The sequence below is a fragment of the Tamandua tetradactyla genome, chromosome 2, assembly GCF_023851605.1.
Source record: "Tamandua tetradactyla isolate mTamTet1 chromosome 2, mTamTet1.pri, whole genome shotgun sequence".
In the NCBI taxonomy this organism is placed as follows: Eukaryota; Metazoa; Chordata; class Mammalia; order Pilosa; family Myrmecophagidae; genus Tamandua; species Tamandua tetradactyla.
In genome coordinates this window covers 5987704-6014600 of record NC_135328.1, presented here as the reverse complement: position 1 = coordinate 6014600, position 26897 = coordinate 5987704, and the positions used below count along the sequence as shown (strand labels likewise).

Genomic DNA, 26897 nt, shown 5'->3' with positions numbered 1-26897 from the left:
CTGTTGTCTGTGTTTTCACTGATCCTTTCCTATATTTATATTTTTCTATAAGATTTTGAATTTTTTTTTAAAAAGTCAAGATGTGTAAATATAGGCATCATCACTTTTTTTCTCCTTTTTTCCACTTCAGCATATTATTTTCCTCAAACAGATGGAATGTAGGAAACTTGTTTATTCTTGTTACATGGAAAACAGAGTCAAATGCACAATAAAGGAATGTATATAAACCTTAAAAAAGTGTTTCAGATTCATGAGGTATTTTTTTTGTTTTCTCGTTTTTAGAAAACTTTCAACTTAATAATGTCTTAGAGAAGAGTCTGGAAATTCAAGACAAAAATCTGTGGCATATTTTATTCATTGAACTTCAGAGAACTGACACAGGAAGGAAGAGTGTCAGCCACAACTCACATTTTGGGAAAAACGAGAGAAGTCACTTAAGGGTGAAACCCTTAAAATTTGGACAAGACATCAACCCTAATTCAGCTCATAGAACTGAGACATCTGACTATAGCATGTGTAGGAAAACTGACTGTCAACCACCTTTCAATGTACATACTAGTACTCACGAAAAAGTGAAACCCTATGAATGTAGTGAATGTGAAAAATGCTTCTGTAAGAAGTCACAGCTTGTTCTGCATCAGAGAACTCATACAGGAGAGAGACCTTATGGATGTAATGAATGTGGAAAAGCCTTTGCCCAGAACTCAAACCTCAAAAGACATCAGGCAATTCACACAGGGACAAAACCATATGAATGTAGTGAATGTGGTAAATCCTTTTGTAAGAAGTCTTACCTCATTCTACATCAGACAGTTCACAAAGGGGAGAAACCTTTTGAATGTAATGAATGTGGAAAAGCCTTTGCCCATAATTCAACCCTAAGAAGGCATCACACAATTCACTCAGGGGAGAAACCCTATCGATGTAATGAATGTGGAAAAACTTTCAGAGAGAAGTTGGGCCTAAGAACACACCAGAGAACTCACACAGGGGAGAAACCCTATCAGTGTATTGAATGTGGGAAAGCTTTCCGTCAGAGGTCAAGCCTAGGAATACACAAGAGAAGTCACACAGGGGAGAAGCCTTATGAATGTAATGAATGTGGGAAAACTTTCACCACAAAGGCAAGTCTAAGAGTACATCAGAGACTCCACACAGGGGAGAAACCCTATGACTGTAATGAATGTGGGAAGGCTTTCAGCAAAAATTCTGGCCTAAGATCACATCAGAGAACTCATACAGGGGAGAAACCCTATGAATGTAATGAATGTGGTAGAGCTTTTGCTTACAAATCAACCCTCAGAGGACATCAGGGAACTCATAAAGGGGAGAAACCCTTTAAATGTGATGACTGTGGGGAAACTTTCAATCAGAAATTAGACCTAAGAAAACATCAGAGATGTCCCACCCCAATCAAGATGGCAGAGTGAGAGTCTTCAGCTCTTTATTCCCTGACAGAAGCCCTAAAAAAACTGGGAAAACTGGCAAAAATTTATTTATGAAAGCTCCAGAAAATAATTAATGGGTTGTGAAAGAAGAGCAAGTACTTAAGAAAAAGATCACTTAAAAGAAGTAGGATCTTGTGACTCCGTGGCTGGCCCCTACCTCATCCCATAATCAGCTCAGTACCAAGTTGACTTGCAGTTCCAGTGTGGATCTGTGTTTCTGGTGCCTGAGGAAGCAGAATAACCTTATGTACATATTAGAAACATGTATGTCTGGCCCAGGCTATCTGGTGGAGGCGTGAGGAACTTTGCTGACTCAGAACTTACCTCATATGGTAAAAGGCAGCTTAGTGAGTTTCCCTACAGAGTGCTGTGGATGGGCAGTAGAGTCATGCTGCACAAGGCATTGGATTGCTTACTGTAAGACATACAGTGCAGTGTCTGGGACTGTGAGGAAACTGATTCTTTGGAAAGAGGTGATACTTGTTTCCATGTAAACACGAGAATGACTAGGGTCACACACACATGCCCAAAAAGAGGAGAGTGTATCATTCACAATAAGATCAGAAAGTTTCCTACACTTTGGACTGGAGCTGTTTTCCATACTCTTATGTATAAGCCTGAAGGAGAGCATTTGCACAAGACAATGTTCAAAAACTAGGAAAGTGGTTTCCGTTTACCCTCCTCTTCTTACTTGTGTTTTCTTTTCCTTTTCTTCCTCCTCCTCCTCCTCTTCTTTTCTTGTTAGGTCCTGTCGCTCATAGAAAGCTCTTTCAACACCATAGTTGGATACATGCTTAAAAGAACAGATACTACAGAGTCTAAATCCTAGTAATAACATGTTAAAATATGAAAATATCCAGATTTCAACAAAATATTAACACACAAACAGGAAGTGATAGCCCAGGCAAAGGAGAAAAACATTTGTGACTCTCAGTGAAGAGGATCAGAGCAGAGACAGTCTAGACACAAAATTTTTTTATGCTCTTATATATGATAAAGAGCTAAAGAAAATCATTAATAAAGAACTAAAGGAAATCAGAAAAATGATAGGTGAACACAAAGAATATCAGTAGAGAGGTGGGAATTATGAAAAGGTATGAAACAGAACTGAGGACCATGGAGAAAGAATTCTCTAGAGAAATTCAAAACTAGCTTGGAGCTGCAAATGAAAGGGTCAGTAAACTTGAAGAGAAAACAGTTGAAATCATCCAGTCTCAGGAGAAGGAGAAAAGAAAGAACAGAGTTAGAAGAACATGAGAGTTCCATTATATACATTGTCGTAGTCCCAGGAAGAGAAGCAAAGGAGAAAGATGCCAAGGGAACATGCAAAGAAATAATAGCTGAACTTCCCAAATATAATGAGACACAAATATATATATCCATGATGCTCAACAAACTCCAAGCAGGATAAGCCCAAATAGTCCTATATCACCCCATGTTATAATTTAACTGTTGAATGCCAAAGATAAAGAGAACTCTGAAAGTTGCAAGACAGAAGCTACATGTCACATACAAGAGAGACTCAATAAGGTTAAGGGCTGGTTTCTCATGGGAAACGTTGAGGACAGAAGGCAGTGGGAAGACATGTTTAAAATGCTGAGAGAAAAAAATTGCCCAACCAAGAATTCTATATCCAGCACAACTCGTTCAAAAATGAAGGAAGAATTAACCCATTCTCAGATAAACGAAAGCTGCATACTTTGACACCACTCGACCAACCCTAAAGGAAATGCTAAAGGGAGTCTTACAAATTGAAATGAAAGGACGCTAGGCAATGACTGAGGCCACTTGAAGAAATAAAGATCTCTGGTAAAGATAAAGATGTGTGTAAATACAAATCCAAGCACTATTGAATTTTTGGTTTTACAGTTTGTTTTTACTTCTTACAAGATCTAAGAGGCAGATGCATAAAGCCCAATGACAATGATTCTGAACTCATGATGTATAGATATGTAATTTGTGATAAGAACTACATAATGGTGGGAGAGCAGTGGTGTATAGAAATATAGTTTGTACTATTGAAGTTGTTAAAAGCTGGTATCAATACAAATGAAAACATAGATTTGGGATATTAAGTTTAAGCTCATTGGTGTTACCACAAAGAATATGCAAACTCATAAAGATAGAAAATAGCATATATGTTACTAGAGGTCGGTGGCAGGGCGGTAGAATTTATGCAGTATGAGTGTACATTTCCAAAATGAAACAAAAGTGCTACTGATATATGCTGAAGAAGATACTTCAATGTTGTGATTATGATTAATCCCACTAAATGGTATGTTAGGGAGGTGTCAGGATGGGAAGATTTAAGTGGTATATATGTTTCCACAATTTAGAAAGGAGGAACTAAATATAAATAAATATGCAGTACGTTATACTGGAGGGGAATGTAAGAATTAGAGGAGGAACAGCTCAAATGGACATTATCAGGACATAAGAAAAAAATGGAATGTAGAATATATGGTTTTTATCATTGTTAATTTCTTGACCTTGATAGCTGCACTTAAGGGGATTACGTAAGTGAATTTCCTTGTTCATAATAAATGTACATGAAAGTATTACGTGTTCATGATGTGAAAACTTCTCTGAAATGTTCAGATGACAGATTAATACATAGATGAAATATTAATAGATCACAAACAGGATGATACAGCAGATGTGGCAAATCTCAGTAACTGCGGTAGAGGTTGGGGTATTTTGAAGTTCTCTGTATGGCATTTATATTATTCTTGCAACTGTCCTGTATGTTTAAAATTATTTTACAATAAAATTTAAAGCAAGGGAGGGTGGGCCATGGTGGCTCAGCAGGCAGAGTTCTCGCCTGCCATGCTGGAGACCTGGGTTTGATTCCCAATACCTGCCCATGCAAAAAAAAAAAAAAAAAAAAAAGTTAAAGCTAGGGAAAAAATGCATCAAGGTACTATGAATGAATTATACTATGAATGTAATGGATGTGGGAATTCTCAGAAGTCATACTTCAGAGATAAACATTGGGAAAAGCTTATGAATAAACTGAATAAGGGAAATCTTTCACTGCAAATCAAATATATCAGAAAACCGAAGCTCTTTTTTATAAATTGCAAACCTTTTCTGACAGTTAGTTTCCCAGGCCTAGCAATTTGCCTGAATATTTGCCTGAGTCGGTCACTCCCACTGTCTTATCAGAATTATGGGGATGATCCCAGTGGAATATGTAATTACTTGAAGATAAGCACTTATTCCCCTATCAATGCAAATTATTTCCCCACATTAAAGGTTATGATGGTTAAGTTGTGTGTCAGCTGGACCAGGTTATGGTGTCCAGTTGTTTGGTCAAACTAGTACTAGTCTGATTACTACTGTGAGGATATTTTGTGGACTTAAATCATCAAGTTGATGGAATCTGTAGGTTTTACATCTACGGTTAACTGAGGAGATTGCATTCAACAATGAAAGAAGCCTCATCCAATCAGTTGAAGGTCTTAATGGAAGACCCATTTATTGCAGTAATCAGAAAGATTTTCTGTCTTTACTTCAGCATCTCCTAGGAAATTGATCAAAACCTTCATCAGAGTTCCCAACTTGCAGCCCACCCTATGGAATTGAGACTTCCTGATCCCTATGGCCGCCTGAGCCAATTTCCTAGTGAACCTTGACTGATGAGGATGTGGGCTTTTAGACATTTTGTTTGTTTGGGATATGGCATTGAATCATTTCAGAAAGGAGCCAGATTCCAGTAAACATGTTTAGAGTTGGTTGTAGGACCCAATTATGTGGATTGATTCTGGATCCCCTCAACATACTACAGATTCAGCATGAACAAATCAAGTTCTGAAGATGAAAAAAGTATATTTCATACGTAATGTCATCCTTTCCATCCACACCACCAAAGAAGTAGTTCAGGATATTATCTCAGAAGAAGAAGGAGAAGTAGAAGGATAAAACGAAAACTGAAGCATAAAAGAATGTAGAAATGTTTGTTCAGGGTTATACAGCATAATAATAAAATGTAATCCTACCAAAATAAGAAGTAGCATATTAGCCCATTCACATCCTCCCATGTGCTCTTTCCTGATCATATCTCTTCCCTCCCAGATGTAAACACTGTTCAGAATTTTATGTTTATCACTTCTTTGCCTCTTCAGAACTACTTTTATAATGAATTATGAACCTTTATTTTTATTCTCCTTTGAGATATATTAGAATGTCCACATGTTTTAGTGCTGTAAATTGCTTTTTATGATTTGATGTAATGGTCTAATTCATTCACATTGATTTATCCATCTGTACTTCATTATTTCATTGAATTGTAGCATATGCTTAATAACCTGTATTCATTCATGGCTGTGTCCAGGAGTTTTTTTTTCCTTTGTTTTTAATATTGGCATAGTTTTATTTTGAGTGTTTTTTTCTTTTAATTTTTGTTCTAGTAACGTTCATTAAACCTAGAATTTTCCCTTTTAATCACATTCACATATATAATTCAGGGCTTTTAATTACACCCTCGTTGTTGTGCTGCCATCAGCATTATCCATTACCAAAACTTTGCAATCAATTCCAACAGAAATTCTGTACAATTCAAACGTTAACTCCCCATTCCCTACCCCCAAATCAGCCCCCGATAACATATATTCTAGATTCTGTGATTTTGCTTATTCTAATTTTATTTCAGTGAGTTCATACAATATTTGTCCTTTTGCATCTAGTTTGTTTCATTCAACATGTCTTCAGGATTCACCCATGTTGTTGAATGTGTCAAAACTTCATTCCTTTTTTGGCTGAGCAATATTCCACTATATGTGTGTATAAATATATATGCACGCATTTTGTTTTTCTGTTCATCTTTTGATGGGCATTTGGGTTGATTTTTGAAGATCAATTGACCATATATATGTTGATTTATTTCTGGGTTCTCAGTTCTATTCCATTGGTCTGTATGCCTATCCGTATGCCATTACCATACTATTTTGATTGCTATCACTTTGCGGTAAATTTTTAAATTATTGGAAATGTGAATTCTCCAACTTTATTTTCACCAACAGAATGGTAGAAAATGTATACCATGGAATTCTCAGCAATGAAAAGAGTAAATTATTGATACACTAAGCAACTTGGAATTATGCTGAGTGTAAAAAGCAAAAGCTTGTCTCAAATGGTCACATACTGTATTATTTCTTTTATATAGCAGTATCTTAGTACCTTAGTGATACACCTGTAGTGATGGAGAACAGATTACATTTATCCCTTCCACATCACAGGGGTCAGTGGGCGTGTTGCTCCCGGGTTTTGGAAAATCTGCATAAAATTTTTTGGCCCTCCATACCACAGAAATCTGAATCTTTTCTTCGTTTTTTATAGGATATTTACAGTACCTTCTTCTAAAATTTGGGTTAAGTATTTGGTCATACACTATATGTAGGTGGCCAGGGGCATTGTCCAGAAGCAATAACACCTTAAACTATAATCCCTTACTGTCAAGGTATTTTCTAACCTCGGGCAAAAAAAAAACATTGATGAAACCAGTCCAGGTAAAGTGCTTTGGTCATACATGCTCTCTTATTGAACATCCAGAAGTTAAGCAGTTGGTACTTATCCTTTACTTTCAAAGCTTGAGAGATAGCAGCTTTATATAACAGGTCTGTCTTCATTATGAACACTATGACATTGGGTTATCCTGTCCCTTGCAGGTTGGAATCCTGGGATTTAATTTTCTTCTTGGCTGGTGTCTGTCCACTGAGGCCTTATTTTCCAATGCTGTATAGTGTCGTTTCGTTAGCATTGAGTATCTGTTTCAGTTTGTAGCCAGTCTTCAGCTGCTTGAGGTTTCAGGAAACTCCTGAGCTGCCTCTCCCATTACATTGCGTAGGCTATGCCTTTTTTAAAAGTTTTTAAACCACCTTTGCTGGACTGTAAATCCATAGCAGTCAACCCTTCATTTTTCTTTAGGTAATCATATACGGACTTGACGTCTCGTCATATGATGCCAGAGTCTACTGGGATGCGTTTTTTATAAGTCTTGAATCCAAAAAGAGTGTTGCATTTTCTATGCAAGAGAGGTGCAGATGTAGCGGTTTATGCAAATGCTTTGCAATTGTTGGTGTAGCTCCAGCAACAGCTTCATGGATTTCCTTTTTTTTCTTCTGTGCCTTATGATTGACTCATGTATACTGTAATGACAGCCAACTGCAGCAGCCATTTCACCTGAATGAAACGTATCTAACAATTCTATTTTTTTCCTTCAACGTCATTACTTTCCTCTGTTTCTTGGAGCACTTCCCCAACTACTATGAATGCTATGCTAGGGACCCATGTTTTTAATAGAGTTTATGGCATTTAAATGACAGGAGAAACTGGAGAGCCCAAGATCACCAGGAAATTACTGTGAGATGTCACATGAGAGATTGCTGTAAATAGGCTCGGTGTCCCCAAAACTGTGTGTAGAAACACTTTTCTTTTACTACAAATTTAATTTTTTTTTTGCATGGGCAGGCACCGCGAATCAAACCCTGGTCTCCGGCATGACAGGCAAGAACTCTGCCTGCTGAGCCACTGTGGCCAGCCAAATTTAATTTTTAAGAAAAAAAATTGTAGCTTTTCATTTATGTTCTTAAACAGTAAAATATTTACTGTACAGATAATATACATAACTGTATACATTGTATGCATGTATGAGTTAATCAACTCTTTAAGATATCTACATTTCTAGCCTTTGTGGTCATCTGCTGGGTTTTGCATTCTGTTCACAAAATTTTACTTTTACTCATTTTAACCTTAAAAATGAAATTGTATATATTTCTGGTATAAAAAGATAAAATGGTTCATATTATACAATACTGTACATATATTTTATGCTTTTCTGAATTTCTAAGCTTTTTCTGCATTATTTCCTGGCCTTCATGTGTTACCTGCAGCTTCCACAAAACTCCCCCCAAATTCCCATTTAATTTTTTATGCAGGCCCTTGATATATCAAAACTGCAATGTCCTCTGAGTCCTTATTTTCCAATGCTGTATAATGCTGTTTCATTAGCATGGAGTATTTCAGTGTGTAGCCAGTCTCTTTAATCAGTTTCTTCAGGGTTTCAGGAAACTCCTGAGCTACCTCAATCCACAGATGCTGCCTCTTCCATTACATTGCATAGGCTGTACCTTTTTTAAAAAAAAAAATTTTTAGCGGGTGTGTGGTCAGGGAATTGAACCTGGGTCTCCCGCAAGAAAGGTGAGCATTCTAGCTTTGAACCACCCATGCACCCCCTTTTTAAAAATTTTATCAAAACTGATAAAGCTGGCGGGCCGCGGTGGCTCAGCGGGCAAAGTGCTTGCCTGCTATGCCGGAGGACCTCGGTTCGATTCCCGGCCCCAGCCCATGTAACAAAAACGGAGAAACAGAATACAATAAAACAAGAAAATGTTTAAAAATGTTTCCCTTTCTTCCTTCCTTCCTTCCTTCTATCCTTCCTTCCTTCTCTCTGTCTTTAAAAAAAAAAAAAAAAAAAAAAAACTGATAAAGCAAAACTGCAATGAACAAAGTCCCAATACAGGATGGAAAACTATGCTGGTTACCAAGTACTAGGGATGCTGGGGGAAAGAAGTTGTAAATGTTGGGTGTGTCTATAAAAGGATACTATGAGGGAGATCTTTGTTGTAATTGTTCTTTATGTTTCAGTGGTGGTTACATGAATCTATAAATGTAATAAAATGGCATGTTATAATATGCACATATTTTTTACCAGTATCAGTTTTTCTTATTTTGTTACTGGACTGTACTTATACAGGATGTAACCATTGGGGTAACTGGGTTTAGGGTACATGGGAGTTTACTGTATGATTTTTGCAACTATTTGTGAATCCATAATTATTTCAAAATAAAAGTTAAAAATACTTATGATGCATCAACTATCAGCCTCCTTGTGGTAATTAGATTTAATTGTCAACTTGGCCAGGTGACATTACCTAGTTCTGTTGCTGTGGACATGAGCCAATGGTACGTGAACCTCATCTGTTGCTCATTACATCTGCAGTCAGCTAAGAGGTGTGCCTGCTGTAATGAATGATGTTTGATTTAATTGGCTGGTGCTTAAATGAGAGAGCACACGTAGCACATCCCAAGCAGCTCAGCAAATCTCAGCACAAGCAGCTCAGCCCAGGCCTTTGGAGATGCGGAAAGAAATAACCCTAGGGAAAGTTGTTGGAACCCACAGGCCCAGAGAGAAGGCCAGCAGAGATCACCCTGTGCCTTCCCATGTAAGAAAGAACCTCAGTTGACAGCTAGCTGCCTTTCCTCTGAAGAAATAATGAAATAAATTCCCTTTTGTTAAAAGCCAATACATCTCTGGTGTGTTACATTCTGGCAGCTAGCAAGCTAGGACACTCCTTGTCCTCTACTTCCATCTGTGTTTATATTGATATATAAATTTGTAGTGATTGTAGTTTTGATTGTGATCAAGAACGAGTTTTTTTTTCACATAATAAGAAAATCTGGAGCTGTGCTACTGTTGTTGCTTATGGCCCTTAGCACTGTCCAATAGAAAAATCATGCAAAGCATATATGTGTGTGTGTATATGTGTGTGTGTGTGTACATAATTTATATTATAGTTATCATTTCAATTTTTGTAATATCCTTCTTTAATTACCTGGGCTGCTTAAGCAAATACCATGTAATGGATTGGTTTAAACAATAGAAATGTATTAGCTCACACTTTTGAAGGTACGAGAATGTCGAAACCAAGGTGTCATCAACGGATGCTTTATTCTCAAAGACCAATATTCTGGGGCTGGCTGCCAGTGATCCTTGGCCTTTGGCTCATCTTTCACATTGAATGGACATGATGTCTTCTGTCCTCTCCATTCTCCTGGTTCTGCTGAATGTGGCCTTCCCTCTGTCTGAATTTGATTCAAATTATAACAAACTCATAAAATACTTAATTGTTCTGATTGAGGTGAGCCACATCTTATCTGAAGTAACTTCACCAAAAGGTCCTACTTATAATGGGTTCACACCCACATGAATGGATTAAATTTAAAAGCATGTTTTTCTGTGGTATATACAGCTCTAAGCCACTACATATCTTTGTTAAAAAGTAAAAAGAAATATGATAATTTAAATAATACATTTTAAGCTAATATATTTAAAATATCATTTAAATATGGGATCATTATAAAAATTATTGAGATATTGTTACTGTAGGAACATGCTGGTTAAATCTTCTATGAATATGCTTTATGCTTTGCAAAAAGCAGAACAGGAAACTGCTCTTATCTCCTTTGCCTTGCACAAAACTTGCCTCAATTCTTTGCTTACCACCTTTATCAGTTCTTGCTGAAAACAGCTAGAACACCCTGCTTCACTCTCTACTTGATGTTTCTATCTATTGCCATCCTGTCCCCAGAACATTCTGGATACATCCTGCTCTGTTACATCTACAGTATTTGTTTCTTTTTACCTAAAAATAGAAGGCCCCTTACCTGATAAGTTTGAAAATAAAAGGTAATGTAGGAAAGAGCTCGGGAACTGCTTTCATTCTTCTCCCTCTCCCCTCTCTTGACTTTGTGTCTTGAGTAATTTTTTGCATTGTCCTGGTTTATGCTGGCCAGAAACTGTCAGTTCATTATGTTTCTTACCAGGTCTTTGATATCCAGCATGCAGTTTACACTTACAGCACAACTCAGTTTACACTAGACATTCTTCAAGTTCTCGGTAGCTGTATGTTGATTGTGGCTATAGTATTGAATGGTGCAGTTTAGATGTCATATCTGACCCAGAAGAGGCAAGCTAATGTCATCCCCTTCAAGACCATCATTCTAAATTGGTTCTAACCTGTCCATGGCTTTGCCTGTTTCTCTTAGGGAGTAAGTGGGGAATTAAAGATCTTAGAGAGGGCATCTATTTTTTGACATGAATTTCAAACATTAGATTTCATGAAGAAGCATGAGGAATATCTATGCCATGAAATATCAAGAATCTACACTGTAGCAATAAAAAAATATAGCAGGTAGCCCATAATTGGAAAACCATCAGTTTAATAAATATAGGCAAACATTTACAGAGAACTTAGCTACTGTTATATTTTGGTTTTTGATTACAATTTTAACATTATAATCAATATGTATTTAATGGATAACTCCTTTGAGGAAATAGTACTGTGAACTACACTGTCCAGTATTGTGGCATGTAGCTATTTCAATTTCAATAAAATTTGCATTTTCTTATGGCTAGTTGGCTCTGTATGGACAACATAAATTCAGAATATTCCCATCATCACAGAAAGTTCTATAGGATAGTGCTGTACCAGTCGTATAATTCTTATTTAAATTACAGATGGACTTTCAGTCCTACCTAGACAGTCTGGGAGGTCATAATGACAAAAAGCAGATAATGACAAAAGCGAAGAACACCACCTGGTCTATGTTGAACCATTGAACAATGGAAAAAATATAGACCATCTGTTACCTCCATGTCTTCCTATGAGGACAGTTAGATGGAGATTTCATGCCAGCGAAGATGTTCAAATACACAGATAAACAAGCAATAACATAAAATGAGCACAAGGATGGAAACATATAAACACAAATATAGAAAAAGGCACCTGGAAACGAATATGTAAGAAAGAACCAAATAAAAAGAATTAGAGTCACAGGAACAAACACAGCGAGTAACACAGAGAGATCCCTCTCAGGTTAGACATCTTTAGCAGACTATTTCTTTTGGAATAATGGCCAGACTAAACGTTTTTACTTGTTTGAGCAAGCATGATTTGTTCCATAAACCCTCCTGTTCTAATTTGCTAGCTATTGGAATGCAATATACCAGAAATGAAATGACTTTTAAAAAGGAGAATTTAATAAGTTGCTAGTTTACACTTCTAAGGCCATGAAAATGTCCCAATTAAAACAAGTCTATAGAAATGTCCAGTCTAAGGCATCCAGGGAAAGATGCCTTGATTCAAGAAGGCTGATGAAGTTCAGGGTTTCTCTCTTGGCTGGAAGGGCATGTGGCAAAGTCTCTCAGCTTTCTCTCCCAGCTTCTTGTTTCATGAAGCTCCCCAGGAGGTGTTTTCCTTCTTCATCTCCAAAAGTCACTGGCTGGTGGACTCTCTGCTTCATGTTCTGTGGCACTGTGGCATCCTTCTCTGCTCTCTCGGAATCACAAAGGTTGCTGGCTGGTGGGCTCTGCTCGGCTCTGCTGTGGCTTTCTCATCTTTCTCAAAAGGCATTCCCTCCAAAAAAATGTCTCTGCTTTTATAGATCCCAGTAAACTAATCAAGACCCATACAGAATGGATGGAGACACGTTTCCATCTAATTAAGTTTAATACCCACACTTGATTGAGTCACATCCCCATGGAGATAATCTAATTGCAGTTTCCAACATACAGTACTGAATAGGGATTAGCAGAAATGGCTGCCTTTACAAAATGGGATTAGGATTAAAACATGGCTTTTCTAGGGTACATTAATCTTTTCAAACCAACACACCTCCTCCAGAAAAAAATGTTGCCCTGCTTCCTCCACTACATCTACAATGGCATTCTCTTGGTTTCTGGAGCACATCAAACTCTTTTCAGTTGCGGAAGCTAGGGAGAAGATGATGATGATTCCAGGTATCTAGCCTGTACAAGAGGGTATTTAATGTCCTAAGCATAACTATTTTTGTTTCATGCATAGAACACTCCTCTACATACCATGCATCTTAATGCCTATGTATCCTTCAGGTCCTGGATTAAATATTTTCTCATAATGGACTTCCTGGTTCACAATACCCTATACCAGGCTACTGATTATCCTCATGATTATTCTCTGCAGTTCCTTTATATAACCTATATACCACATTCATGAATTTGTCTACACTCTATCTCACTTTTGGATGTGAACCTCTCAAGAAAGTACTTCTATCTAGTTTACCAGAAACATCTCACTACCGATAAAATGATTTGTTTGGTGGATAAAAGAATTAAATGCAGACAAGCAGGGGGCCAAACAGGAAGACAGTCATCAAGAATCTCTCATCCTCTTCCACAGATTTAAAATCCCATAAATCATGGAAGCCATACAGTCTCCAACTTCCAGCCCAGACTACTGCCCTAATATCCATGAATTTTTATCTAATAACCAGGTGGGATTGGGTCTCAAGTGCAATTCAACCCAGTTCATCCATTTGTTCTGAAGTGTGCAATCACAGGACTGAATTTTTGACAACTTTATTTAGATGTAATTCACATATCATAAAGTGTGCAATCCAATGTTTTTTTTAGTAAATGAATGGATATGTGTGCAACACCACCACAATTTTAGAAATGTTCCTCACCTAAAAATCAACAAAACTAGAAAGTGTTCTTTAGCTGTGACCGTTTCATTGCCTAGAATAACGACCACCATACTACTCAACCACTAATACTTTTGGTCTCTAGATTTCCCTCTTTCGGACATTTCATATAAATGGATCATATAATAATGGTCTTTTCTGACTAGCTTTTTTCACTTAGTATAATGTTTTCATGTCTCATCCATGTTGTAAGCTTGTAATCAATGCTTCCTTCTATTTGAGACAGAATAATTGTTCATTGTATGGAAGGCAGGGGAAGATGGCAGCATAGGGAGGTGTGGAATTTAACTAGTCCTCTAGGGCAGCTAGTAAATACCCAGGAGTTGTCTGGAATAACTCTTTGGAGGACATCTGTGATGTCCATGTACCGGTCTGGACTGAATGGAAGGGCCAGGATTACAGCACGAACTCTAAGCAGAGCCTCCAAGTTCCAGAGGTTGGCACCCCTGGCAAACAAAGCATTCCTTACTAGGAGCAAGGGAAGTTGGCCCAAACAACTCCAATTGCAGTTTTAATGGACAAATCTGGACTGTTCAAGACAAGCTTTGAGAACAGATAAACCCAGAAAAAGCAGAAAAGTAACCCTTAGGTCTCTCTCAGCAGAGAGGAGCTGTGGCTGACAAAAACAAAAAAAATAGCAGAGGCTTTTGGAGTCAGCCAAACTCAGAATAATGGAAAATGTCTATGTCCCATGAAAAGGGGCACATATAGCTGTGTACCAGCAATGGCTCTGGATTCACAGACCTCGGGGGTTGGCGACTGGCTCAGAAAAGGGATTTCTTTTTTTTTTATTTTTAAAATTTCTTGGTAGCTTATTAGATAAAACATCAGGCATTTTGAATTGTCAGTACTAACCCAGGTGAGAGTGGTGTTAGGATAGGTCTAAGAGACAAAGTGATGAGTCAAATAGAGGATGTAGTCCTTTAAAGGGCATATCTTCTCTAAGAAGTTGGGCGCTGCTCAAGTGGTGGCCTTCATTCAGAGAATTCAGACCCCAGATGCTGGAAAACAAAAACAGTCTAAGTCTGTCTTCTACCTCAGACTGTGTATCAATGTCCCTGTCAGGAACAGGTCAGCTAAGAATTACAGGCACTGCATTACTTTATGCTGGTAGGGAGCTGTGAGCTGACAAGCACTACCTGCTGGGCAGGGTACAAAAAGCAGCACCTAGAGGCCTCACAGGAAAGACTAACAAGCTGCTGGCTCTCACCCTCAAGGAAACTTCATACCAGTTACTCTCTTCTCCTGAGACCTGGGCCTGTCTGATCATGGAAAATATGATTGTCATAGACCATATCTGGGTAGATACCCCTCAAAAAACTGAAAAGTTCCATTTATGCGGGGCAAGAACCAGACAAATAAGAGCTGAAAACTTTTCATCAGTTAAACAGAAGCTGTGCTAGAGGTCTAGAATAAGTTGAACTGAACACCAAAGAACATATAGAGAACAAAGCCAACCAAAAAGAAAGCTCTAGGTAAAAGAGGGAAAATGGCCTCTGAATAAATGAATAACAGAAATCAGATGCTGTTCTAGTTTGCTAGCTGCTGGAATGCAACACACCAGAGATGGATTGGCTTTTAATAAAAGGGGATTTATTTTGTTAGTTCTTCAGAGGAAAGGCAGCTAACTTTCCACTGAGGTTCTTTCTTACGTGGAAAGGCACAGGGTGATCTCTGCTGGTCTTCTCTCCAGGCCTGTGGGTTCCAACAACTTTCCCTGGGGTGACTTCTTTCTGCATCTCCAAAGGCCTGGGCTGAGCTGCTAGTGCTAAGATGAGGAATGCCAAGCAGCTTGGGCTGTGCTACATTGCGCTCTCTCATTTAAGCACCAGCCAATTAAGTTAAACGTCATTCATTGCAGTAGGCCCGCCTCCTAGCCGACTGCAGATGTAATGAGCAACAGATGAGGTTCACGCACCATTGGCTCATGTCCACAGCAACAGAACTAGGTGCCTTCACCTGGCCAAGTTGACAACTGAATCTAACTACCACAGATGCCTAGACAAAAACAAAAAATTAAAAGTCATGCTCAGAAAAATGAACCTATGGCCCAGTCAAATCAACAAACTAACACTTAAAACAAGATACAGGAGTTGAAACAATTAATTCAGGACGTTCAAACAAATGGGATTTTTTTATTTTAAAAATCAATGAGTGGAGAGAAGATATGCAAAAGAGATGAAGCATATAAAGAAGACATTGGTCGGTCAGAAACTTTTTGTTTGTAAAAACAAATGGCTGAACTTGTGGGAATGAAAGGCACAATAGAAGAGATGAAAACCAAAGTGGAAACTTAAAGCAGTAGATTTTAAGAGGCAGAAGAAAGGATTAAAGAACTAGAGAACAGCACACCTGAAATCCTACATGGAAATGAACAGATAAAGAAATGAATGGGAAAAAGTGAGCAGGGTATTAGGGAATTGAATGACAACATGAAGCATGTGAATATACATGTAATGGGAGTCCCAGAGGAGAAGGCAAAAGGGGCAGAAAGAATAATGGAGGAAATAATTACTGAAAATTTCCTATCTCTTATGAAATTACAGACCTAAGAACCACAGCTATCCCAAACAGAATAGATCTTGATAGACTCAGTCTAGTATACTTACTAATCAGATTGTCAGATGGCAAAAAGAAAATTCTGAAAACAAGAGAAAGGCAGTCCATAACATTCAAGGGAAACTCAGAACAGAGTTTAGTACCAGAGAAGTGGATTGCTGCAATTTGCAAATACCAAACATGTTGAAATGGCTTTCTGTGTATATAAGAAGATTCTGGAAGAATTGTGAGAAGGTGAATAGCACAGGCCTGAGTTGCTTTGAAGGGACTGATGATAGAAATATGGATACTAGAGGTGCTTTTGATTAGCCGTTAGACAGAAATAATTCATGTGTTATTGCAAAATAGGAGAAAGACAATCCTTGTTTGAAGTAGAAATACGGATGCTAAAGGGGTTTCTGATGACCTTAGACAGAAATAATGCGTGTGTTATTGCAGACTGGAATGAAGGTGATCCTTGTTTTAAAGTGGCAGAGAATTAGGCAAAATTGAATAGTGATGTTGGATGGAAGGCTGAATTTGAAAGTGATGAGCTTGGATATCTAGCTGAGGAAATTTCCAAATGGATGGTCAGGTTCATGTGTCAACTTGGCCAGGTGGTGGTGTCCAGTTGTCCTCTTGGGCAAGTGCTGGCCTATCTGTTGCTGTGAGGACATTTCATGGACTTAAATCATGACCATGTTGACTGCATCCACAGCTGGTTGCATTTGCAATCAGCTAAGGGGTGTGTCTTCTACAATGAGTGATGCTTAATCTAATCACTGGAAGCCTTTTAAGGAGGAATTAGAATAGGCAATCATTCTTCCTAATTCAGTCAGACAGTCTCTCCTGAGAGTTCATTGAGGACCTTCACTGGAGCTGCCAGCTTGTGGTCTGCCTTACAGGTCTTGGACTCTTATATCCCCATGGTTATGTGGGACACTTTTATAAATTTTATATTTACAGATATCTCATGCTGATTCTGTTTCTCTAGAGAACCCTAGCTAATACACAAACTAAATGTGGAAAATGCAGCCTGGATTCTTCTTGAAGTTTGTATAAAATGTGACAGGAAAGGGATAATCTTAGAACTGAACTCTTGAGTAAAAGAAACCAGAAACTGATAACTTGGAAAATTCCAAGCTTTGTAAAAGTGAGACCGCAGAGAATATTGCCACTTGTCAGGATTTAACATGGAACCTGTCAGCCATTTCATAAATACCCAGAGATGGAGATGGAGTTATCCAGAAAAGATTTGTGTAAAACACTATTTTCTGATGACTTTGATATTTGTATGCTACATGCTAAACCAATAAATTTTTGTGAGTTCTGTAGAAACAGAACTACGGTCAATCCAGCACTGTATTGTATGTGTATCCTTACTGAAATGGTTTAAGGCTTTGGTGATACTATGATGGAGAGAATATATTTTGTGTCTGGAAAGAACATATCTCTTTGAGGTTCAGAGCATGGAATATGTTGGTTTGAAACTATCTCATACTCTAGGACAGCCATGTTCTTTTAATCCTAATCCAAATTTGTGGGGGCAGCCATGTTCTTTTAATTCCAATCCAGTATTGTAGGATGGGACCTCTTGATTCGATTATTTCCATGGAGGTGTGACCCGCCCAATTGTGGGAATTACCTTTTGATTAGATGGAAATTTAGAAGAGAGAGTCTCTCTTCCTGCTTTGGCCAATGAGTCTTTCTTATTTGGCCTGTGCAGAAAACAGATGGGTCTCAGAGGATGACAGTGGATTATTCTAAACTCAACCAGGTGGTAACTCCAATTTCAGCTGCTGTTCCAGATGTGGTATCATTGCTTGAGCAAATCAATACATCCCCTGGTACCTAGTATACAGTTATTGATCTGGCAAATGCTTTTTTTCTCAACAGCTATTAGTAAGGACCACCAGAAACAGTTTGCTTTCAGCTGACAAGGTGAGCAGTATACTTTCACTGTCCTAACTCAGGGGTATATCAACTCTCCAGCCCTATGTCATAATCTTGTCCTCAGGGACTTGATCGTTTCTCCCTCCCACAAGACATCACACTGGTCCATTATATTGATGATATCATGTTGATTGGAACTACTGAGCAAGAAGTAGCAACTACTCTAGACTTATTGGTAAGGCATTTGCATGTGAGAGGATGGGAGATAAATCTAATGAAAATACAGGGGCCTTCCACCTCAGTGAAATTTCTAGGTGTCCAGTGGTGTGGGGCATGTCGAGATATCCCTTCTAAGGTGAAGGATAAGTTGCTGCATCTGGTCCCTCCTACAACCAAAAAAGAGGCACAACGTCTAGTTGGTCTTTTTGGATTTTGGCGACAACATATTCCTCATTTGGGTATGCTACTCTGGCGCATTATTTGAGTGACCAGAAAAGCTGCTAATTTTGAGTGGGGACCTGAACAAGAGGAGGCTTTGTGACAGGTCCAGGCTGCTGTACAAGCTGCTCTGCCACTTGGGCCATATGATCCAGCAGATCCAATGGTGCTGGAAGTGTCAGTGGCGAATAGAGATGCTGTTTGGAGCCTTTGGCAGGCCTCTATGAGAGAATCACAACACAGACCCTTAGGATTTTGAAGCAAAGCCTTACCATCTGCTGCAGATAACTACTGTCCTTTTGAGAAACAGCTTTTGGCCTGATACTGGACCAGAGTAGAGACTGAACGCTTAACCATGGGCCACCAAGTTACCATGACACCTGGGTTGCCTATCATGAGCCTGAGTGTTGTCTGACCCACCAAGCCATAAAGTTGGGTGTGCACAGCAGCACTCTATTATAAAATGGAAATGGTATATATGAGATAGGGCCAGAGCAGGTCCTGAAAGCGCAAGTAAGTTACATGAAGAAGTGGCCCAAATGCCCATGGTCTCCATTGCTGCCACATTACCTTCTCTTTCCCAGACCAGAGCTATAGCCTCTTGGGGAGTTCCTTACAGTGAATTGCCTAAGAAAGAGAAAACTCAGGCCTGATTTACAGATGGTTCAGCACGATATGCAGGTAACACCTGAAAGTGGACAGCTACAGCACTACAACCCCTTTCTGGGGTGTCCTTAAAGGACAGTAGTGAGGGGAAATCCTCCCAGTGGGCAGAACTTTGAGCAGTGCACCTGGTTGTTCATTTTGCGTGGAAGGAGAACTGGCCAGAAGTGCATTTGTATACTGACTCATGAGCTGTTGCTAATGGTTTGGCTGGATGGTCACGGACTTGGAAAGACCATAATTGGAAAATTGATGACACAGAGATCTGGAGAAGAAGCATTTGAATAGACCTTTCTGAGTGGGCTAAAAACATGAACATGTTTGTTTCCCATGTGAATGCACACCAGTGGAAGGCTTTAATAATCAAGTGGAAAAGATGACCCATTCCGTGGATACCAGTCAGCCTCTTTCCCCAGCAACTCCTGTCATTGCCCATTGGGCTCATGAACAGAGTGGTCATGGTGGTAGGGATGGAGGTTATGCATGGGCTCAGCTATACGGACTTCCACTCATCAAGGCTGACCTGGCTACAGCCACTGCTGAGTGCTCAATCTGCCAGCAGCAGAGATGCACACTCAGTCCCCAATAAGGCACCATTCCCCGAGATGACCAGCCAGCTACATGGTGGCAGGTTGATTACATTGGACCACTCCCTTCATGGAAGGGACAGTTATTTGTTCTGACTGGAATAAACACATACTCTGGAAATGGGTTTGCTTTCCCTGCATACAATGCTTCTGTCAAAACTGCCATCTGTGGGCTTACAGAATGCCTTATCCATCATCATGGTATTTCACACAGCATTGCTTCTGATCAAGGAACACACTTCACAGCAAATGAAGTGTGGGAATAGGCATGTGCTCATGGAATTCTCTGGTCTTACCATGTTCTCCATCATCCAGAAGCAGCTGGATTGATAGAAGAGTGGAATGGCCTTTTGAAAACTCAATTACGGTGCCAACTAGGTGGCAGTACCTTGAAGGGCTGTGGTAATGTTCTCCAGGAAGCTGTGTATGCTCTGAATCAGCATCTGCTGTATGGTGCTGTTTCTCCCATAGCCAGGATCCATGGGTCTAGGAACCAAGGGGTGGAAATGGGAGCGGTACCACTCACTATTACCCCTAGTGATCTACTAGGAAAATTTTTGCTTCCTGTCCCTGTGACCCTGAGCTCTGCTGGTCTACAGGTTTTAGTTCCAAAAGGGGAGTGCTTCCACCAGGAGAAACAACAGTGATTCTATTGAACTGGAATCTAAGACTGCCACCTTGTCACTTTGGCTACTCATGCCCCTGGATCAACAAGCCAAGAAGAGAATTACATTATTGGCTGGGGTGATTGATCCTGACTATCAGGGGAAAATATGACTGCAACTACACAATGGAGGTAAAGAGGAGTTTTCTTGGAATATAGGAGATCCCCTAGGGTGTCTTTTAGTACTACCATGCACTGTGATTAAAATCAATGGAAAACTGCCACAACCCAATCCAGGCAGGACTACCAATGGCTCTGAAACTTTAGGAATGAAGGTTTGGGTCACCCCACCAGGCAAAGAACCCCAGTCAGCTGAAGTGCTTGCTGAGGGTAAAGGGAACATGGAATGGGTAGTGGAAGAAGGTAGTGATAAATATGAACTTTGACCACGTGATCAGTTACAGGAACTAGGACTGTAATGCTTTTTTGTTCATGTTATACTATTTAAGTTGTAAGATATCAAGTTTAAGAATGAATATTACCCAAGGATTTGCACCCTATTCTGGAGAGAGTTAATGTGTTTCCAGCTATATGCAGGACAGTTTAGTATTGTTAGATGAAAGGAAAAAAATGTGTTTTATTGTTTTTTATTTAGAAATAAGGTATGGTTTAAGGTGATATGTATAGCTGCCAAGTTGAGAAGGGGTGGACTGTTATAGTCAGATTCATGTGTGCACTTGGCCAAGTGGTGGTACCTGTTTGTCTGTTTGCACAAGTGCTGGCTTGTCTGTTGCAATGAGGACATTACATAGAATTGCATCATGATCACATCAGCTGTATCCACAGCTGATTCCATTTGTCATCAGCCAAGGGGAGTGTCTTCAGCAATGAGTGATGCTTAATCTAATCCCTGGAGGCCTTTTAAGGAGGATTCAGAAGAGACAGGCTCTCTTCCTGCTTTGGACAGCGAGCCTCTCCTGTGGAGTTTGTCCAGACCCTCCCTTGAATTCATCAGCTTCACAGTCTGCCCTGCAGATTTTGTACTCTGCATTCCCATGGTTACGTGAGACACTTTTATAAATTTTATATTTGCAAGTGTTTCCTGTTGATTCTGTTTCTCTAGAGCACCCTAACTAATACAACCCCTTAAACAGCCCACATTCTAGGGGATGCCTTATCACACAGAGCTGCTCCTTGGGCCCATAGGCCACAACAACAATCAAGTGAACAACAAAATATTAGAAATCCAGACAGGCATGCTAAGGTTACTATTACCCAATGCCAAGTTCTTGTCATGGAGTTCCACTAGGACCATAAAAGATCCTGTGAGTGAGAGTGAATGGCTTGTACTTCTTCATCCATTTCATGCAAGGCACCTTCAACAGAGTCCTGATTGTCAGGAGCATACACACAGCATTCTACATGTAACATTGCACAAGTTCAAAAAACTGCCAAGAGATCTAAAGCTATTCTGTTTTGCAAAACAACCCTTCTTATTTGGATAGTTTTATTGATCATTAAAGTTAAAGCCTATTTTGTTTACTTAAGAGCACAGGCAGTGTGCTCAGCTAAAGCTTCAATTTCCAATTCTGCTTTAGTGGCTCCAGCTCCTGGAAGAAATATAGCCAGAGGATAAAACCACCAGGCAGCTTGTCACGGTGCCAACTGTGATATACTAAATCTCAATTGTGGCGTGTTTCTGGTAGAGAGGTGGGAACCCACCCTTTTATGTAGGGTCATCCCTATGTGCATCACCCTGTCCAATTAGCAGGTAAGTAGGGCTACCCATATTGTCCACAAACCCATATATACCTCTTAGAGAGCTGATCAGTGGGCTTGGTACCTACATATTGGTGGCCATTCCAACACCTGTTGGGAATAGTAGATACCACGATCCCAACACAGAAAGACTCAGAAGTCCACCTTGCCACCTGCCAGGGGCCTTCCCAACATTGTTCAATGCACCATATGGTGCTTCTTTCTTAAATCTACTTGTTTAGCCATAAGCCATCCCCAACCATTTTGGATGGCATATCCAAAAAAGGAGTGGGGGTGAGGGCTTAATTTCCATGTCCCAGATGAGCAAAGAATCAACTGCTCGCTTTACTTCTTCCCAAGCCATAGAACTGCAATTGTCTCATTCTATCCATGTCCAGTTAGGTTCAGTGGCTGGTGCTATCTACTATGGGAGCCCTTCAGTTGCATCTGCTGAAAGCTCAGTACACACCCAGAAATGAGAGATATTGTGAACCTTTGGGTAGGTGTGTGCCAATTCCACCAGGCTGTTAGCTGCAATCAGCCTAGTCAGAGAAATAATAAAGGTTTAGAAACCATTAGAGACAAATTTCATATCTCAGGCATAAAACAGGCTACCTACTCATCCTGCAAAAGAATAGTGTCAGCCAGCAGTCTCTGCCCTAGGTGAAGTACCAAACCAGGTCCCCTAGGGCCATGCTAAGCATGATCAGGATGTAAAACATAAGTTCCTCAAAGCAAAGACGCTTCCCCATCATCAAAAAGGGACACATATACAGGAGCTGGCCATCACAGTATCCAAGTTTGTAACTGTAAACCTCGGGTGACACCATCTCCCCAGGGCAAAAAGCATACTGTCCAGAAAGGGGCTTCTGTCAATATTTTCCTTGGCTAGGTACATTTATTCATTGTCCCTAGTTGTAAAACATGGGGGCTGATAATAGTTACTCTCCTTTTCACACACTGGGTCTTTCTCATACATCACTTCCTTCCACTTGTATGTCCAAGGGCAAGTCTCATCCCCTTATTTGTTAAGCTTAAAGGGGTGTAGCCTGTGCATCGAGGCTGTGCATTTATTTAATAAGCAAATAGCAATAGCCAATTGGGGTAGCCCACCCTTCAGCATGGGCTCTTCCAGGGCTAAAGCCCAGAGCTTCTCTGTCAGGAGGCCATTGTACCTTTCAATTATTCCCACAGCTTGTGGTTTATTTGGGATATGCTGTGTCCACTGTATATCTAGACCTTTGGTCCAACCTGGCCAGAACTTTGGCCCAATTCTGGACCATAAATTCACTGCTATCCAATGGGGAGAGTTGCTGCTATTATTTGCAATTTCTTCTAGTCTTCCATTACAGGCTTGTACAGAATTTACTTGCTTGTAGGGCTGCATAGACAGCGGTTACTTGCTGCTCAATGGGGGAGCATCTTGTCTCTGCTTCTTTCCATAACTTCCCTTCCACAACTGGGAACAAAATCCTATGGGGACTTTGTGTCCACTTTGGTACGTACCAGAGTCCCTAACTAAAGCCTATTTCATAGGCTATCACATCCAGGTGGAAAGGAATTGCCTTATCTACTACCTGTAGCACTTGGGCCCTGCACTACTGCCCTTTTTTCTGTGGCAAGTGCCTGCTCTTGAGCTCATCCTAATCTCATGGGTCTCCTTTTTAATTAAGGCACACAAATGATGCAAGAGCTGAGTCAAATGGGGGATAAACACCTTCAAGTAACCCAAAAGGCCTACAAAAGCTTATAGCTGCTTTACTGTGGTTGGTTTCAAATATGCTTGGACCTTATCTATCACAGCCTCTGGAATTATTTTGGTTTTACCTGACCAGACAACTCCCAAGAACATGACAGACAATCCAGGCTCTCAAACCTTGGCCTCGTTAATTGCCCATCTCCAGGTATATAGTGCATGGCACAGACAGTCCGCGGCTTTTTCTAGATCTGTAAGAGAATCAGAGGTTAACATAATATCATCTATATAATGATATAAAGATAGCATATCCTTATATTGCCAAATGGCCAAATCCTGAGCCACTAAACCTGTGGCACACAGCAGGACTATGAATATAGCCCTGCGGCAGCACCACAAATGTCCATGTGAAAGCAAACTGGTCCTAGCTCATAGGAGCCAGGTCAATGGAGAAAAACACACTTGCCAAGTTCACCACAGAGTGGCACTGTCTTAAGGAAAGAGTCAGTTGATCCATCATATCAGTCACTGGTGATATTGCAGCATGCATGGGAGGAGCAACTTTATTGAGCTTATGGTAATCAGCAGTAATTTTCAATGTGCTATCTGGCTTCCAGATAGGCCAAACTTGGGAGTTGTAAGAACTCATGATCCCAGCCTTTTCCAATCATAGGATCCTTTGCCAATTTCCTCATGTGCTCCAGGCAACCATTATTGCCTCACCTTGATAACTCTTTGGGGCTCAGTCAGGTGCACTGGCAAATGGTGAGGATGATTTCCAAGCCCAGATTTTACTACTTGTTACCCACAGCTAAAATTCTTCTTGAGTGACTCTTAAAGTCAGTCCTTGCAAATATCCATGTCTAATATATATCTGGCAATAGCAGATACAGATATTGTGTAGGCTCGGGGCGGTAAGCAACCAATGCAAACACAACTGTGGCTTGGTCCACATGGACCATGTGCTCTCCATATCCATCAGTGTGAGTCAGATGGCTAGTAAACTGTTTGGGTTTTCATCTGACCATGTGCATTCTGCCTCTGTGTCCACTAGAGCCAAGACATGCCGTACATTGTGGTGGGGGGCTTATATTTTGAAAGTTCTTTTACTCTCCCGTTTCCCCCACTCACCAGGACCATGGCTAGCACGTCAGTCAGTCAAGTCATGTTATCCCGGCTGTGCTGGCATGAAATGGCACATAAGTACAAGGGGCAGGACTCAGCCTGCTTTTTTACCTTTAGCTTAGTGAATCGCTGCTCCTGGGGCAATTTTTTACAAAGCCAGTAAAGCGTCACTGGGCTATTGATCTATTATTTCTGGATTTACCCATGCAGCTATTAAATTACCCACATTTGCAACTGCAATACATTGGTGGGGCCGCTGGCTTTGCCAGCCCCACTCCGCTCACGAGTTAGCTTTCATTCAGATGGCAGCCCTACCCCTTGCTTTACTGGGCTCTTTTCCTTCTGCTCATGCTCTTTTGCAGTCCCTAACTGGGCTGTTTCACTTTCTGAAAGTTCCACACTCTCAGCCCCACAGGCTTCTGCAATACCTGTTTGATGGGTATTCAGAGCCCTTCCGGCTTGTAAATGTATATGTTGTCTATCTGTGGACCTGTGGGGGGAGGGGCACTCGTCCATCCCCCAGGAGCCAAGGACTGATCCTGCTCGACCTGTTGTTTTTCTATGAGGTGGCATGAAACAAGCAGGAAGTTCACATGCCTTGGGATGCCGTGGACTCACTCCTGACTCCCTGTGTTCCAGGCAGCCCGGCACCGCCACTTCCTCTCCCAGGGCTTAGATTTGGCCTTTCAGTCCATCTTGCTTCTGCGGCACTTTCCAGACCTGTGTTGGTGCTCTTAAAGTTTCTGTGTGCTGTCCTCGCACCGTGGTTAAAGAAAACCATGACACTTTCCCCAGTATACCAGGTTGGGGAACATGGATGCCAGCTTTAAAGTCCTTTAAAGCCTTGGTACTCCCCTATGGGATGGGATTCATAGGATTCCCAGCCTCCAGAGCAGACCACTGCAGCAAAACTGCCACTATAGGATTCCACAAGCTTGTGGAGGGAAACAACCCATCCAGTCTGGCTTCCTCTGTCACCATATCCTGCATGCAGAATCCTGCCAATTGTCATGTTCCAGTTGAAGCAGTGGTTGCTCTGGTCCAATAGCAAAACTGAAAGAAAGCACAAGGAGCCTCTGGTAGAGTGGTCATCATTAATTATTCCTTTCACTCTGCTCTGCTCTGATGCTTACAGAGCAGTAGCCCCTTAATGCTAAATTACACGAAAGTGGTACTCTATCAACAGGTAACATCATTCATGGGGTATATGACTGGATGCATGTTACATCATTAGTTACATAATTATGGTTACAAAGGTTATGATGTATCATGCTTCCTGGAATTTTAGACCCAGATGCACTTATGACAGTTACCTTAGTGGGCTGTTTACAATGAGAGATTTTTCTAATCCCTACAAAAGATAGAGCATTCTGGTTTGAAGCTCTTATGTACCCCAGAAAAGCCACGTCCTTTAATCTTCACTCAATATTGCTGGGTGGGATCTTTTTTATTGTTTTCATGGTGATGTATCTCCATGGTAACTTTTGATTAGATGGTTTCCATGGAGATGTGTCTCCAACCATTCAAGGTCGGGCTGTTTACTGGAGCCCTTTAATAGGGAACCATTTTGGAAAAAAGCTAAGAGCCACCAGTGCTAACAAAGCTTACACAGCCAGAGACCTTTGGAAATGCATAAACAAAACATCCACAGGAAAGCCTTATGAAATGAGAAGAGAAAGCTAGCAGATGCTGCCAAGTGCCTTTCCAGCTGAGAAAGAAACCCTGAACATCATCGGCCTCCTTGAGGCAAGGTATCATTCCCTGTAATTTAGACATTTTTATAGTCTTGCCTTAATTTGGACATTTTCATGGCCTTAGAATTTTAAGCTTGCAGCTTAATAAATTCC

General features: G+C 40.3%; 1 protein-coding gene across 1 annotated transcript in view; it reads left to right on the top strand.

The window, feature by feature from the left end:
- The window catches only part of LOC143655487 (uncharacterized), a 79201-nt gene that overhangs the window by 7885 nt on the left and 44419 nt on the right, over positions 1–26897 (top strand). Inside the window, exon 4 of the mRNA XM_077126742.1 lies at positions 283–1426. Coding sequence (XP_076982857.1) covers positions 283–1426 — 1144 coding nt within the window. The remainder of the gene's footprint in view (positions 1–282; positions 1427–26897) is intronic.